The sequence below is a fragment of the Canis lupus genome, chromosome 11, assembly GCF_048164855.1.
Source record: "Canis lupus baileyi chromosome 11, mCanLup2.hap1, whole genome shotgun sequence".
NCBI classification, from domain to species: domain Eukaryota; kingdom Metazoa; phylum Chordata; class Mammalia; order Carnivora; family Canidae; genus Canis; species Canis lupus.
Window position 1 is genome coordinate 28,151,285 of NC_132848.1, and position 15,188 is coordinate 28,166,472.

General features: G+C 57.1%; 2 protein-coding genes across 2 annotated transcripts; one reads left to right on the plus strand and one right to left on the minus strand.

Moving 5' to 3' along the window:
* The first annotated feature begins 468 nt into the window (after positions 1–468).
* Positions 469–3,730, plus strand: RPS19BP1 (ribosomal protein S19 binding protein 1). Its single transcript, XM_072843885.1, has 4 exons — positions 469–625; positions 793–921; positions 2,801–2,898; positions 3,239–3,730. Exons 1-4 carry the CDS (start codon positions 574–576, stop codon positions 3,371–3,373), a joined length of 414 nt encoding a protein of 137 aa, XP_072699986.1. The 5' UTR covers positions 469–573; the 3' UTR covers positions 3,374–3,730.
* Positions 3,731–10,567: 6,837 nt separating this feature from the next.
* On the minus strand, positions 10,568–12,948 carry ATF4 (activating transcription factor 4). Its single transcript, XM_072843887.1, has 3 exons — positions 12,460–12,948; positions 11,568–11,885; positions 10,568–11,474 (listed from the first exon to the last, which is right to left on the minus strand). The coding sequence occupies exons 2-3, from the start codon at positions 11,791–11,793 to the stop codon at positions 10,648–10,650; spliced, it is 1,053 nt and encodes a 350-aa protein (XP_072699988.1). The 5' UTR covers positions 11,794–11,885; positions 12,460–12,948; the 3' UTR covers positions 10,568–10,647.
* Positions 12,949–15,188: the final 2,240 nt, after the last annotated feature.

Below are 15,188 nucleotides of genomic sequence, written 5' to 3' on the forward strand. Positions count from 1 at the left end.
TATGTGAAATAAATATTTCTAATGAAATAGTTGTATCTTCCAAACACGGGCGGGGAACCACTGATAGGGTTTTGCATTTTTGCAAACCTCTTCTCATGTCCGACTTAATGGAAGACAGCTGGATTCTCAACCTACTCGACCTGTGCGATATGCTGCTTCGGTTGATGTTTGGAGAAAAAAGAATCCGGCTGTACACTTCGCTTTATCGAAAAACTTGGTAATGCAGAAAAACCCTCGGGCACCACGAGGCCGCAGGACGCGAGCCCCAGGACCCACCCGCCAGGGAGGGTAACCGACCGCTCCCCGGAGTGGGCGTGGCCTAGTGCGCCAGGGGCCGGCTGGGTTGGGATTGGACAACAAATGCGTCCTTCGGCAGGTTGGCCCCGCCCCAGGCCCCGCCCCTATTTCCTCTCCGTAGTGAAGCGGCGACTCCACGCGCAGGCGTCCTAAGGCAGGCGGGCACTTCCGGCCACTCGCTCCGGAACCTTCTGTTCCCGCTCGGGTTTCCGCGGAGACCGAGAAGGCGGCCAAGGCGGAAGTAGCCTGAGTGTGTGGGCGGAGCTAGGTGCAGCCATGTCTGCCGCCCTGCTGCGGCGGGGCCTGGAGCTGCTGGGGGCGCCGGAGGGTGAGGCGGGCCTGGCCCGGGACGCGCGGCGCGGGCGGAGGGGCAGCGGGGGCGGCGGGCAGGACCCCCGAGGGTGCGGGACGCTCCAAGCCAGGCGTGGCGCGGGCGGGACGGAAGACCTGCGCGCCCCGTCAGCCGGGTCCGCCCGTCTCTCCCTTCCCCTGCAGCCCCCCAGGGCGCCCCGGGCCAGGCCAAGCCGAGCGGGGCTCGGGCCAAGCGGGGCCGGAAGGCGAAGGCGACCCAAGCCCAGAAACTGCGGAACTCGGCCAAGGGGAAGGTGCCCAAGTCCGCGCTCGGTGAGCTGGGGAGGGGGCGGCCCCTGGGGAGGGGGCGCTGGAGGCTGAGCTCGAGAGGCCGCCGGGCATTGCCTGGGGGGTGCCCCGGGCGCGGAGCCGGGTCCCGGGGGCACGAGGTGGACGAAGCACGTCGTCCCGGCCGCCCGCGCCGCCGCCCGCGTGGGGAGAGGAGCCGCGAAGAGCTTCCGAGTCAGGCTGCGCAGTAAGGCGGGGGGCGGCGGCGGGGCCGGAGGATCAAAAGCCAAATCAGACCTCTGTGCGCGCGCGACGGTTAAGGCCGAACCTGAGGGGGTGTGAGAGTGAGCCACGGGAAGAGCTCCCGAGAAGAGCGCGAGGCAGGGTTGGGAGAAGTTCGTGGCTTTGAGCACTGGCAAGACAGAAGCCTGGAAAAGATGCTGTTCCAAATCCTGCATAAAGAAGCGATCACCCTGTGAGGTCGGCGCTGTCATTACCCCCATTCCTCAGATGCAGAAACGGGCACCTGCCCAGGTGGTACAGGTAGAAACCAGGCAGCGTGTCTGCAGAGATGCGCTCTCACTGGCTGCCTTTCCGGTGCGAGGCACTGTAGCCTGCGCGGCCACGATGGTGCGGGGATGATTGCTCCGGGGGGAGGATGTGGTGAAGACGGGGAGCGCTGATGAGCGGCAGTGCTGAATTGGCTGAGGATGGAGGATAAAGAGGGAGGTGCCCAGAACAGAGCTGTTTCCCGGAGAGCATCCTTGGAGATATGATGCCACCTAATGGGAGGGACAGGTGCGGGCTGGATGCTGGGGTCTTAGGACATGTGGCAGGGCCTGGTGAGCTCCCGTGTGTCTTTGAATGGCCTGGGGCCTGGTACATAAAGGATGTTCAGGGGTTTGTTGAACTGTGAATTCCAAGCAGGAAACAGCACGAGCCAAAGTGTGGAGGCAGGAAAGTGAGACGCGATTGAGCAGCAGCGATGCTGATGTGAGACGGGAACATAGGGTGCCACGGGTCACCTTAATCCCAGCCCTTGTCCCACCACCCTGTCACACTGCATCGCAGGTGATGAGGGGACTCTCTAGCCATCGCTGTGGCTGCCACCTCGGTGTGGGCTGCATCATCTCTTACCTGGCTTATTTTAAAAGCCTCTTAAAACCGCCACTCCCCCACCTGGTAATCCTGTTCTCACCACAGCAGCCAGTGATCCTGTGAAGTACCCCCACACCCTCCAATGGCTTCCATCGGACTTGGTACCTAATGAGGCCCCGCATGGTCCGCCCCCCTCCGTCTTCTCTCCTCCTGCTCTCCCTTCCCCAGTCTAGCCATTTTCTGTTCTCCAAACACAAGGATCACACTTCTTCGGGTTCTTTGCACTGGCTGTTCCCTCTGCTTAGAATACTCTTCCCACACTCCCCCCTTGAGTTTTTGCTAAAACGTCATTTCACTGAGGCCTGCTCAGACCCACCTATTTAGAATTGCAACCCTCCACCCCTGACATTCCTCATTTCTCTTCACTGTGGCATTTTTCTTCATAAAAAATATCACTCTCTAAAATACTATTTACCTTGCTTATTGTGTTTCTTTGCTCTGGACTGTAAGCTCCACGAGGGCTGGAGTTTCTGTTTTCTGCTGTATGCCCTGCATGTAGACCAGTGTCTGACAGTAAATGCTCAGGACTTGTTTGTTGCATTAGTCACTTGAGGATCTGGGAGCCAGGGGCGGAGGGGGTGCTTTCTGTAGGATCATGTGGAGAGTAGACTTGATAGAAGAGGGCCCGGGGTGCTGGAGTTAACCCAGGGCGGGACACAGGGCCTTTGGCATGGCTGGTAGGGGGTGGGGAAGAGCTATCAGGAGGGGACCCAGAGGCTTCCCAGGAGTACCTCTGAAATGATGCCCCCCTGCCTGCCATCCACAGCTGAGTTCCAGAAGCAAGAGTGTCAAGGCTACCTCGGAGTCAACCTGAAGTTTATGACCAGCGCAAGAAGTACAGTGGCTGAGTCAGTCACCCAGCAGGTTTGTTAGAGGGGTGGGCTATGGGACCAGAATCTGAGTGGGGAGAGCCAAGGTTGTTTCTGAGACCTGTGGGAGTCTCTGCCCTAAGCACAGAGCAGAGGTCAGGCTACCCCTCTGGAAAGTGGAGAGCAGAGCAGGGCTGTTGGAGGCTGGGCCTGGCCTAACTCCCCTATGACCCTGTGGGCCCGGTTTGTTCCTCTAAGTGGAAATGGTGTAGCTAGTGAGAGGGTAGCACTTAGTAAGCTGTGGTCGTGTAGCTCCAAGGGGCTGTCCCTTCATGTGCAGAGAGATACCACCCAGGGATCCTAACACCTCCCCCCCTCCTGCCCCACATCCCCAGATTGTGCGCCAGAACCGGGGCCGCAAGGCCTGTGACCGGCCTGTAGCCAAGAAGAAAAAGAAGAAGGAGGCTGAAGGCACCGTGTTCACCGAGGAAGATTTCCAGAAGTTCCAGCAGGAATACTTCGGCAGCTAGGCTTCCAGGAGAACACAGCGGGGAAGGTGCTCAGGCCATCTCCTCCTCTGGCCTCACAGCCTCTCCTGGCCCCTGGCCCCTGCTAAGCTGCTGGCCTGGCACAAGGAAGCCTTCGGGCCAAAGCCAGGGCAGGGTGGTTAGCATGGAGCTGGTGAGCTGGAAGCCTTGGGGAGGATATGCGCTCAGACCAGAGCTGACATCTGCAGGCTTGGAAGGAGCCATCTACCTTCTGGAAAATATTTCTGTTTTGTTTGCTTTGGCCCAAGTGAGGCTGGATGCTAGCCCTCGGGGCCATACCTCTAGGAGCAGGAGGGCTGCTGGGCAGGCTTCCAGGGCCTAATAAATGTGGACCCAAGAGCAGTGTGTGCTGCTAATCTATTTTATGGGGTGTCTCCCATCTCCGGCACCGGGGGGCCTTTCCCCATCTCCCATGATCCTTTTGCTCTGAGTCGGATTTCCTCCGGTCCAGCCCCAGAGCAGCTGGTGCCCTGGAGAACACCTCACCCAGCATCTGCTGATGGGCCGAGAGGAGCCCTCCTCCCCTGGAGGTGGCAGCCCCAGCTGACAAGACAGCCCTGGATACAGACATAGTATCTGCGAGGGCTAGGGACTTCGTTCCAGAACAGTCAGCTTGGGGTTCAGGAAGCAGGGGCGTGGCTGGTTTGTGCTCTGGGAGGGGGGGTCAACTCAGGAAGTGACCTCAAGAAGCAGGGCGTCATACTCTGTGCCCAAGCGGGAAGCTGGGGCTGAGGTTGGGGCTGCACCCCTGTGAGGGCAGGCTGGACCCCTTACAGCAGGCACGTGCCAGGGATGGGCACATGTCGAGCGAGAGCATGAGTGTGTGGATATGCTGCCTGGATGGGTCTTCGGTGTGGAGGAGACCTTCCCCTTCTGCTCTGGGCAGCTCCGTCCAGCTCTGCTCCCCTGTGTGGTCATGGCGTTGCCTAGCGGAGGACTGCTGAGGGGCCCCTGTGGCCGCTCAGCTGGGAGCCACCATCTGCCAGCCCCACGCTGGGTCCTTCTGGCCAGCAGGGAGCGGGTTCCACCCCTCACGGCCTGGGGTCCGCTCCTGGTGGTTGACCAGCTCTCCATCTGAAGTGAGGACCACAGGGGACCTCTGTGTAGGGGCCTCTGTCCATCCGGGAGGGGAGGGTGCTGTGGTGCCAACCCTTAGGGACCCGCCTGCCCCACATGGGCCTGTTCCACGGAAGGGCTCCTGCCTGCTGAGCTCTAACAGCCGCCTTGGGGGGAGAGGCAAACTTGGATATCCTCGGAGTGTCCTCCCGTCCACCTCAGCCTCTCAGCAAGAAGCTGGCTCGGCTGCGCAGGAGCCCTTGTGCTCACCCCAACAGGTGTCCCCGCCAGCTGCAGAGTCACAGGCCTGGCTCCGGGCTACTGCCACTTCTCTGCTTGTGGGCTCTCCAGTAGTGCTCATGTTCCATTTGTGCCGCCTGGCACTGGTGAGGTGGGTGTCCGTGCTCCCCTTGGGTGACCAAAGTTACGGCTCACTTCTGAGATCCCGGTCCGGTGGGTGGAGGTAGGACTCTGGGACCTGCTTTTAACCATCACCCTGGACAGGGGTTCCTGGGTGGCTCTGTCAGTAAGGGTCTGGCTTTGGCTCAGGTTGTGATCTCCCGGTCCTGGGACCCAGCCCTGCTCAGGTGTGGAGTCTGCTGCTCCCTCTGCCTATGTCTCTCCCTCTTTCTGTGTGTGCTTTTCATGAATAAATAAACAAACAAACAAACAAATAAATAAATAAATAAATTTAAAGGGAAAAACAGTCATTCTGGACAATTCTGGTACAAGTGCTTAGGAGGTGGCTGAGGGCCCGGGAGACCCTGCTAGAGGCCCTGGAGGAGGGAGGATGTGCCACTATTAGGGGACGGGTGTGTGCAAAAGTCAAGGATGGGGGTGCTGACCATGAGCTCCAAGACCTGGTGGCTGACCGATCAGCTAGAAGACGAGGGACAGGGCCCAGATAAGAGGACATGGAGTTGCCACGTTCGCTCGGGCTCTAAAGAGACCAGGAAGGAGGAGGCCTTCCTCCGTTGAGACATTGGGTGGATACAAAGCATTTGCGTCTTGTGCTTTGGGGCCGCTGGCAGATTTGGACCATACAGAGCAAAGCTGGAGGGACTCCTGGTGACCGATGGGAGGGTCCCCCCGCAGCCCCGGGGTTTGCACAGTGGGGCAGGCTGTGTGAGCCAGCCACTCTTCCTGGTTGGTTACGACTTAGCCTGGCGGGAGAGGGGGCAGGACCGCCACATGGGACCTTGCTGGGGCGCAGCCGCAGGCCTGCCCAGTTGGTGTGGACAGAGGGTTAGGCCCCTGCAGGAGCCGGTGTGTCCCCACTGGGTGACTTCCTGCAGCAGAGCCGGGCGGCGGCCCTCAGGGGCGGGTGGGTGGACGGGGACTGGGCATTCAGCACGTTCGCGTTGCGGGGTTTGCTGGGCCAGCTTCCTCCGGGTCCCTCATTTCTCTCCATCCACAATTTCCCAATCCTTTGAAGCCTGGACGTGCCCTCCAGGCAGCCTGCTCTGGCCTCCCACCCAGGAGCCCCTGCTCCTTCCCCTGAGGTCACCCAGCCTCACAGTCCGAGTCCTGGCACCGTCACCTCCGACTTGGCGTGAGCATCCGCCGGCCTCTGAGCTGCCTTCCCTCGCCACGCGGCGCCCGGCACAGGTGTGCGGGCTCTCAGGCGCCGCTCGGGGGCTTGCGTCTCCGCCTGGACGTCCTCCTGGTCTCTGGCCGCCTCACCGGCCCGCCTGCGTGTGGAAGGGGCACGCCGAGACCCGACACACCCTCTGCCGGCATCTGAGTTGAAGTGAAAGCCCTGCTCCTCGCCTGATTTTCTCCAGCTCCAGAAATGGAAGCTCCCTCCTTCCAGGTGCTCAGCCGCCGTCGTGTCCCCTCCCGCCCCGCACCGGGGCCTGACTCGCTTGACCTTTGCCGTCCATCCAGGCTGTCCTCGTCCCCCGTGCTGACCCCGGCCAGGTCCTCTTTCCCTGCCCACCTGCCACCCACAGACTGTCAGAGGAACCCTGTTCAAATAGCGGCCACTCCTGCTCTGGGGACTCCCCGAGTCACAGGGAGACTCAAGTCCCATCACGGCTACAAGGCCCTGGGCCACCTGTACCCCCCCACCCCGGGCACTCGGGGCTTACTCCCTCCCAGGGAGGGCCTCCCTAAACACCCATCTTACATGGGCAGATCCGCTCCACGCCCACTGCCACGGTAGAGGCCCTGTTGGCGGGCGCCTTGCAGGACGAGAGCAGACATTTTGGTCTGTTCTCCTCACTACTGAATCCTCAGCACCCAGGATGAGTCCCCGGGGGGGGGGGGGGGGGGGCTCATGAATAGTCGGAGAGAAACCTGAAGGTCTGCTCCCGATCTCCCGGACCTGCGGCCTCGTCCTCAGGGCAAAACAGGCGTGCAGTGCCCAGAGCTCAGTGGCTCGGCCCCTAGGTGGGCAGCAGAGGACTCGCGCTGAACCGGGAGCCCCCGTTCCCCCCACGCACCCACCCCACCGCAGCAGGGGTAGAGCCCAGCTCCGGGGCAGACCAAGGCCTAGCAGGGCCCACAGCGGTGGGGCTGGCCTCACTCTCCCACCCCCTTCTCCACCCCTCTGTCTGTGTGGGGTTCTCAAGCACAGAGAGCCCATGTGCTGAGCAAGGCCTCTGTCGCTGTCTAGACCAGCTGGCACTGGGCCACCGTCCACCCACAGACTTGCGTCATTAAAGCAGCTGCAATCATCAGGTCCTCCTTACCACGCCTAATGCGGATTATGAGCCAACAACCCGAAAGCCCTCAGAGCCCTACCTCTGAACTCTAAGTAGCTCTTAGTAATTACTATTATATATTTTTTGTTGTTGTTGTTTAAAATTTATTTATTCATTCATAGAGACAGAGAGAGAGAGAGAAAGAGGCAGAGACACAGGCAGAGGGAGAAGCAGGCTCCATGCAGGGATCCTGACGCGGGACTTGATCCGGGGTCTCCAGGATCACGCCCTGGGCTGAAGGCGGTGCTAAACCACTGAGCCACTGGAACTGCCCAGTAATTACTATTATTTGCCATGCACTCTTGTAGGTCCTGGACATATGGGAACGAACAAGACAGCAAGATCTCTGCCATCAAAGAACTTACTCACATTGTCACTGGGGAGTGGGAAATAGTAAATAAACATGCATGCAAATAGGTTCAACTAGAGATAGGGTATGTAAAAACTAAAACGGTAAAGCAGAGGGGTGGGACATAAGAGTCCTCTTGGAAGGTCTTTGGTGGGGACGTAGGAGACCTGCATGAGAGAGGAAAGGAGCCCTGGAAGCCCGGGTGGCTCAGCGGTTTAGTGCCGCCTCCAGCCCAGGACATGATCCTGGAGGCCTAGGACTGAATCCCACATCAGGCTCCCTGCATGGAGCCTGCTTCTCCCTCTGCCTGTGTCTCTGCCTCTCTCTCTCTCTCTCTCTCTGGTCTCTCATGAATGAATAAATAATTTTTATTTTTTTGTAAAATCTTAAAAAAAAAAAAAAAAAAAGGAAAGGAGCCCTGGAGAGTCATTAAAGCTCATTGGAATGCAGAGTGATGGGTTTAACTGCTAACTCAGGGAGGGTGGGGTGGAGCTGAGAAATTAGCTTTCAACAGTGTCCTAGGTGGCGCTGCTGTCGGTCTCAGGAGCAGAGGGCTTTTGAGAATTGCCACACCCCAGCACTAACTGGAGGACAGGAGATAATAGAGCTCATTTATAAGTGTCCCTGACCGGCTTCAATGGTTTTTTGCCAAGCTTCTTCTGACGTAAGGCATGGCTTTTATTTATTTTTCAATGTTGCCAGCAACTATAGCACAAGGAATTTATTGAGGAAATGGGACTGGGGCTGAGCACTAACGTGTGGGCAGGTCTGGACGCTGGAGAGGCGAGAGGCTAGGTGCCCAGAGGGGAAACAAGAGGGCGCAGCTCAAGGACGAAGGCATGGGAGTGGTGGGAGCAGCAAGAAGTTTTTTTCTTGGAAGAGGAACCAAGTGCTGGTGATAAGGAAGATAGTATCTAACCTTTGAGGACTTATCTTACTGGATGCACAGAGTGCTCCAAAGGTCCTGAGGCAGGAATGAGCTTAGCAGAGAACTGCAGGAAGGCCGCGTGGCCGGAGCACAGCGAGGAACTGTGAAGGAGGGCAAGGGCTGAGCATGGTCTGTGGTCTGAGCCTACAGGCTCCACAGGGACCTTTGCTGCCCATCCCATCCCTGCCTTTGGGTTTGGGGAATCCTTAGCTGCAGGGGCCTGGGAAAAGGCATAGCTCAGTGTCCGGGCCTTAGGCACTGTCCCTCAGGGCACCCCAGGGAAAGGTTTCTGTCAAATGGAGGAGTGGGCCACCGTCTCTGAGGGGAGAGGGTCCCACTGGCACTGGATGTGTCAGGGTGGCTGTCTCACTTCCTCTCAAGTCTCCGTGTCCTCCTCCTGCCCTCACCCCGCATGTCCCAGACCCAGGATGATTGTGCAAAGCATGAACTGTTGGGGGTGGACAAGGAAGCAGCTTTTGCAGTTGTAGATTTTTATTTCCTATCTTGGATAAAAAACAAAAAACAAAAAAACAAACAAAAAACCCCCTATAACTCTGTAAGGTCACAACACTGAGGTGAGGCACAGAGCAGAATCACAGATGGCAGTGCATGTGGGGGCCCTTGGCAGTGGCTGCGGGCTCCCCACTCTCCTCCAGCTCCTCACCAGGTAGGATTGTGTGAAAAATTAATGTGATTTTAAGAAAGCCTCCACATTCGTATTGACCTGCAACAAACCACCTTAGTACCCCACCTAAGCTTTAAGATGAATGTCCTGGGCTCCCCTATAATCCTGTCTGTAAGGAATTCTGGGGCCACACAGACTAGAAGTGTGCACGTTGGAGTCCTTCTGCCTGGGTCCGAATCCACCTGGTAGCTGGGCCAGTCACTCAACCACTCCAGGCCTTAGCTCCCTCGGATAACGAGGTGCTTCTTACAAAGAAGGACTTGGGGGTCACCTGCTGGAATCCTGTTTTGAGTCCCACATTGTGATTACCTAAAACCTTTAGTTTTGAATAGAACTTGGTTTTCCTAACATTAACATGTATAGCTGAGTGGGTGCTTTTTTTTTTTTCTTAAAGATTCTATTTACTCATGAGAGACACATAGAGCAGCAGAAACACAGGCAGAGGGAGAAGCAGGCTCCATGCAGGGAGCCCGACATGGGACTCGATCCCAAGTCTCCAGGATCACTCCCTGGCTGAAGGCAGGTGCTAAACTGCTGAGCCACTCCGGCTACCGGGATGCTGTTTTTCTAACCAGTAAATCCCCATATTTGGCTGGTTAACTGTTCAGCTTAAAGGCAGAGTATCTTGTGATATTTTAATACCGATTGGTAGACCCCGGTAAGATGTGGGAGGCTCTTGGCCTTGTGAGGAATCCTACAATCTTAAGGGAAGACGTCCACCCCCTCCAGCACCCCAGAGCAATGTTCCCATCAGGGTCACCGCTGCTTGCATCCCAACAGGGGGCTGGCTCTCCCACTTACTATGCTGGGCATTGGGAAGCAGATCAGGGAAACACAGGCCCACCTTGCAGACAGACCCTCACATGCCTTGTTTTCCAAGCTCTTCGAGGGGCCAAATGGGTGAAGAGCCATAGGTTCCTTCACATACCTACTTTCCCCAGAGGAAATGCCCCACAGGGTTACCCCAGGGACCAGGAGAAAGCACATAAAAAGCTCACACTACCTGGTGCCACACTGGGTGTCCCCATCGCCATTCCAATGAACGTCAAGACTGGCTCTTCCTGGAGAGCTAGCCCTGCACACCAATTGCAGCAAGGATTCCTCTGGTCAGATTGCCAGCCTTTGAGCCCAGCACTGGCTAAGAATTTCTGCATCTCTTTAAAACTCCTTTAACAGTCCATTCCAAGAAAAACCCAAAGACCTTTTCTTTGCAGTTCCAGGATTGAGTTTACAGAACTTGAGTTCAAAGTGGAATTTAACCTTGTATGCCCAGGTGGGGCCTTACCTGGGTACTCAAGACTAGTCAGTGTTATGGCTTATGAGGCCACAGCCTCACCCCCCGAGTCTCCTGTGGAGGCCCTGAGCCCAACAGGATTGAGCCAACTCCACTTGACTTGGTCACCATCACCAGGGTAGAGATTAAGACAAGAAACCAGGTACACACGAGCTCAAGTACTTTCACTACAAAATAATTTATTACAACACAGCTTCAGCGCAAGCCTATGTACAAGCACACATTCCTGACACCCCCAACTAGGGGACCCTTTTCTTCTCCCTGGCCTTTCTGACCTCCTCTATCAAATCTTTCAGATACTGGATCTCCTTAGCTAAAGAATCTGCCCTCTCCTTCAGAGCCTCGTTCTTCTTTTCCAGTTCTTTACACTCACCAGTGAGGGCTTCCTGCTCTGCCCTCTTCTTCTGGCGGTACCTAGTGGCTGCTGTCTTGTTCTGCTCCATTTTTTTCAGTTTCTTATCTAGTTTCTCAACCTTTACTTTTGCGGTCTTCTCTCCAGGAGGGTCATAGGGTTTGGGGCGGGCAGAACCACAGAGGGAACCTGGAGACAGCAGGCTCCTATTTGGAGAGCCCCTGGAGGTAGAGGGGCTATGCTGGGGGGACCCAAGATAGGACTCAGGACTCATACAGATGCCACTGTCATTATCTGAGGGGGCATCTTCCTCCTTTATGCACTGAGGGATCACGGTAATGTAAGCAGTAGAATCTGACTTTCTATCTCCTTCAGAGATATCCACTTCACTGCCTAGCTCTAAACTAAAAGAATGATCTGGAGTGGAGGACAGGGCCCCTGGGGAGAGTGGAAGTGGTTGCAGAAAGGTAAAGGGGGCAATCTGGTCTGTTTTTGGTAAACTTTCTGGGAGATGGCCAATTGGGTTCACGATCTGAGGGGGCTCCTTATTAGTCTCCTGGACTAGGGGGTCAAAGAGATCACACGTGTCATCCAACGTGGCCAAAAGCTCATCTGGCATGGTTTCCAGGTCATCTATACTGAACAGAGTGTCAAAATCAAACTCCTTCAGATCCATTTTCTCCACCATCCAATCTGTCCCGGAGAAGGCATCCTCTGCAAAAGAGTCAAGAAGGAACCCGAGAGGTCAGACGCACACTTCAGCAACAGCCCGGAGACCAGACCCGGCGGCCAACGACCCCCACTCACCCTTGCCGTTGTCTGAGGCACTGACCAACCCATCCAAAGCCAGCCATTCGGAGGAGCCCGCCTTAGCCTTGTCGCTGGAGAACCCATGAGGTTTGAAGTGCTTGGCCACCTCCAGGTAGTCGTCTAAGAGACCTAGGCTTTCCTCAGCCCCCAAACCCGACTGGTCGAAGGGGGACATCAAGTCCCCCACCAACACCTCGCTGCTCAGGAAACTCATCTCGGCCATGTCGCGGGACTTTACTGGAATCGAGGAATGTGCTTAATTCGAAGGTGTCTTTGTCGGTTACAGCAACGCTGCTGCTGGATGCCGTGAAAAGCCTGAAACGGAAGCAGAAACCGAAACCCCTTCGACATCGGCCGGTCCGGGAAGCTCATCCCTTCCTCCCGGGGGCAGGACGGCCAGACTGGAACTCCACTCGGGAGCAGAGGCTCGGGGACACGTGGCCCCGGGGCCATGGCTTCCACCTTCCCCGCGGCCCCGTCGGGCCGCCCAAGATGGACGCCCTCGGGGCCGGGCCGCTCCTCCCCCCGCCGCCGGAGGAGGCGCGCCCGGCTCATGTCCAAATACGGCCCAGGCCGCCCGGCCCCGCCCACGGCCGCCCGTGACTCACGCTGCGCCGCCGCCGCCCTGCCCGGCCGCCATCTTGGCCCCTGCCACGTTTCGCGGGGGGCCGGGGCCGCCGAGGGCTCGCTTCTCCCCGCCGGGCCGCACTCTCCTGACCCAGAAGCGTCGGCGTCTCGAGGACACCCAAACAGGGGCCACGCGTCCCGGGCGCTCGTAAAGCCGCTTCCCCCTACGCGGCACCGCCCCGCCCCGCCGCAGGCCGCGCCCAGGCGGGCCGACTGCCCTCGCCGACCCGGGGGAGCACGGCGCGGGCGGCCCCGTACTTACGCCATGGCTTAAGCCGCTGGGGGGTGCCGCTGCAGAGCCTGGTGCTGCTGCCGCCGCTGCAAAGGCCAATGCTGCCGCAGGCACTGCTGCCTCTAATACGCCATGGCGGCCGCGGACCCTGGGGGATTGGAGGAGGGAAGGCGCACGCTTGCCACAGGGATCTACATCTACAGGCGGGAGGAAGGGAAATGGCCGCGCCGCGCCGATCGAGGGTCCTTTATAGACTTTGCCTCTATGAGGACGCATCACACCGCACATCCTTCCGCCGCGGTCACGTGACCCGCGCCTCCCACCCACCCGTCTTCGCGATCCGACGCCCCTATCGTGTCCGACCAGCGACTTTTAGGTCCACGGCGTAGCTGTGAAGAGAAGAGTTGTTACTTCCAACGTCTCGAGAAAGGAAAAAGGCGCGCTACTTTGCAAGGCTACTAAGATCAAAGAGCCTCTCCTCCCTCTGCCGCCGGGAGCGCGGAGGGATTCCTCAGACACACCTCGCTTCCGGCGTCAGCCTGGGGGGCGGGGAGAGAAGTCTTTCACCTCAAGGAAGGTTTTTATTGTGAAGTCAGAGGCCGCCTGGTTATCGCGCGAGATGCTGGCGGAGAGCGAGCGTCGAGCTGATTGGTTAGACATGGTGAGTCATATATATCTCGGTTTCCTATTGGCTCAGACCCCGGGATGGGCGGGCCGCTCCGAGCGGGAGGCCGGGTCCGAGCGGGAAGGGGCGGAGCGGCCAGCGGGGTTCCCGCCGCCGGGCTGTGTCCTCCGTGGCCGCGTCTCGGTGAATCCGCTCTGTAGTGGCTTCTTGAGCCTGGCGTACGCGAGGCTGTCCGAGACGACCCTGGCTCCTCCCCCGGGCTTCTGGAGCCCGAGGAGTCCCAAACGGCGACATCAGGCCCTGGCCCCTGTGGTCCCTTCCTGCCACCCTCCGTCCAGCTCCGAATTAGAGACCCAAGTTCAGGCCCGAGATGAAACTAGGCAAAAGGAAGTGGAATTTCGGGTGCGTTTTCATCACACGCAAGCACCGAAGTAGCTGAAAGGGGAGACTGAGGGCCTCAGTCGGGTTCTAAACGCTCCCCACACACCGTCAGGGGCCAACGCCGCGTCCTTCCCGTGAACTCTCCAGTCCGGTCGGGAAGGTGCACAATCTAGCCCAGTTAGTGACTCTCGCATACCGGCCTGCCAAAACGTTTCTGTTAAAAGTATGCAGTCTATCACAGGGAACTTCTTTTGGTTTATACAGATGCAGTTCCCCTAAGAGATTTTGTTAAACTGGTATCTGTCCCTCTCCCAATTCTGCAACCTGGTGGGGGGAGAATCTTGAGCACCCACGCCCACTCACGGAGGTTTGGAGGTTCGTGTTTGGAAGCGGCGGTCCAGGTCAAGGCCTGCAACTTGCTCTCCACCGGAGAGCTGTGAAGAGTGCCGGGAAAGGTCTCCACTATCCTCCGTCTCCTTCAGGCCCCTGGAGGGCAGAAACCTTGGAGTTTCTGCCTCCGTTTTAGTGGGCCATAGAACTGTAGGAGGGCTGTGAGGTCAAAAATTGGGGGGGGGGGGGGGGGGGAGGGGGGCGGACACTGTCCTTGATAACTACAGACCACTCACTAGCCAGCCCAACGATTTCTTTACAAGGTCAAACTGAGAACTAATGGGAGGTGTGTGGCCCAAAGCCACACAGCTGCCAGTGGAGGCATGGGTCAGGCCTCAGATTTTAGAAGCAAACCCCAAAGGATCCTGGCTCTGCTATTTAGTAGCTGAGACATTTTGGTTAAGCAGTTTATCCTTGCTGAGCCAGTTCCCTCATCTGTAAAATGAGGCTAATTATGAGTCTCCTCATCCTTAGAATGAAAATCATATTTAGAAAGCGCCAAGCGAAGTGCTGGGAAGTGCTTCATAAATGGTTGCCTATTACTATCATTATTAGAACTCCGGTCTTTTGATCCTGACGTTCCCACTCCACATCTTTCTTACATCATCCTGCTTCTTCAAGGGCCACCTATTACTGAGATGAAACCAGCAACGACTGGTACATGCTGGGTCAAGTATGATTCTTCTACTGTCTTGGAGAATCGCAAATGTCAAGATATAAAGAAGCTGTCTAGTCTTTCGGTGCAAAGACAGGAAGTATCCCTGAGCCATTACACAGCTCTTCCAAGGTGTAACTAAGGACCATAGGGCATGTTCTCCTCTTGCTGTAGCAGACCTGCCAGTGCCTCCTTACAGACATGCAGAAGGTTGAGAAAATAACACTGCCCCGGTTTTGACACTGCAGAGGTCAGAGATGAACGATTCCAGTGGTAGCTTATCCTATCCATGCCATCATGGAGACCTAGATCAAGCACTTCAAAGGTTCGCCTGGCTGAAAATGGAAAAGCAGTACCAGTCCCAGAGGAAAATGTTTCATACCACACACAGAAGCCAAAGCTGTTGGAAAGGAGACTTTTATTTTTTTCTTTCCATGCTGTGGAAGGACTTCAAGTTCCCCAGCTTTATTTCCTCCCTCAAGGAGAAAAAAGATAGCAGTTGTCCGGGTCTCAGGGCTAAGCTGCTTCTGTGTAGACCTAGCCAAGGTGGGACAGAAAGACCAGTGATGGATTCCAGATCTACCAGCTGAATGTATCCACTGCTACTAAAGGGCAGGCAAGTGACTGGAAGGCAAGTTGTGGACTCGGCCTCAGAGACCAAGAATTTAAAGACTACAGGGTGATCCGAATGACAAAGTAAACACATTA

Bases quoted from the DNA above. Each gene is read 5' to 3' on its own strand.
- ATF4 (XM_072843887.1), bottom strand. From the start codon at position 11,793: ATGGCCGAGATGAGTTTCCTGAGCAGCGAGGTGTTGGTGGGGGACTTG. The intron at 11,475-11,567 runs GTGAGTGGGGGT...ACTCTTTTGCAG, and splicing joins TGCCTCAGACAACGGCAAGG to AGGATGCCTTCTCCGGGACA.
- RPS19BP1 (XM_072843885.1), top strand. From the start codon at position 574: ATGTCTGCCGCCCTGCTGCGGCGGGGCCTGGAGCTGCTGGGGGCGCCG. The intron at 626-792 runs GTGAGGCGGGCC...CTTCCCCTGCAG, and splicing joins GCTGCTGGGGGCGCCGGAGG to CCCCCCAGGGCGCCCCGGGC. The intron at 922-2,800 runs GTGAGCTGGGGA...TGCCATCCACAG, and splicing joins GGTGCCCAAGTCCGCGCTCG to CTGAGTTCCAGAAGCAAGAG.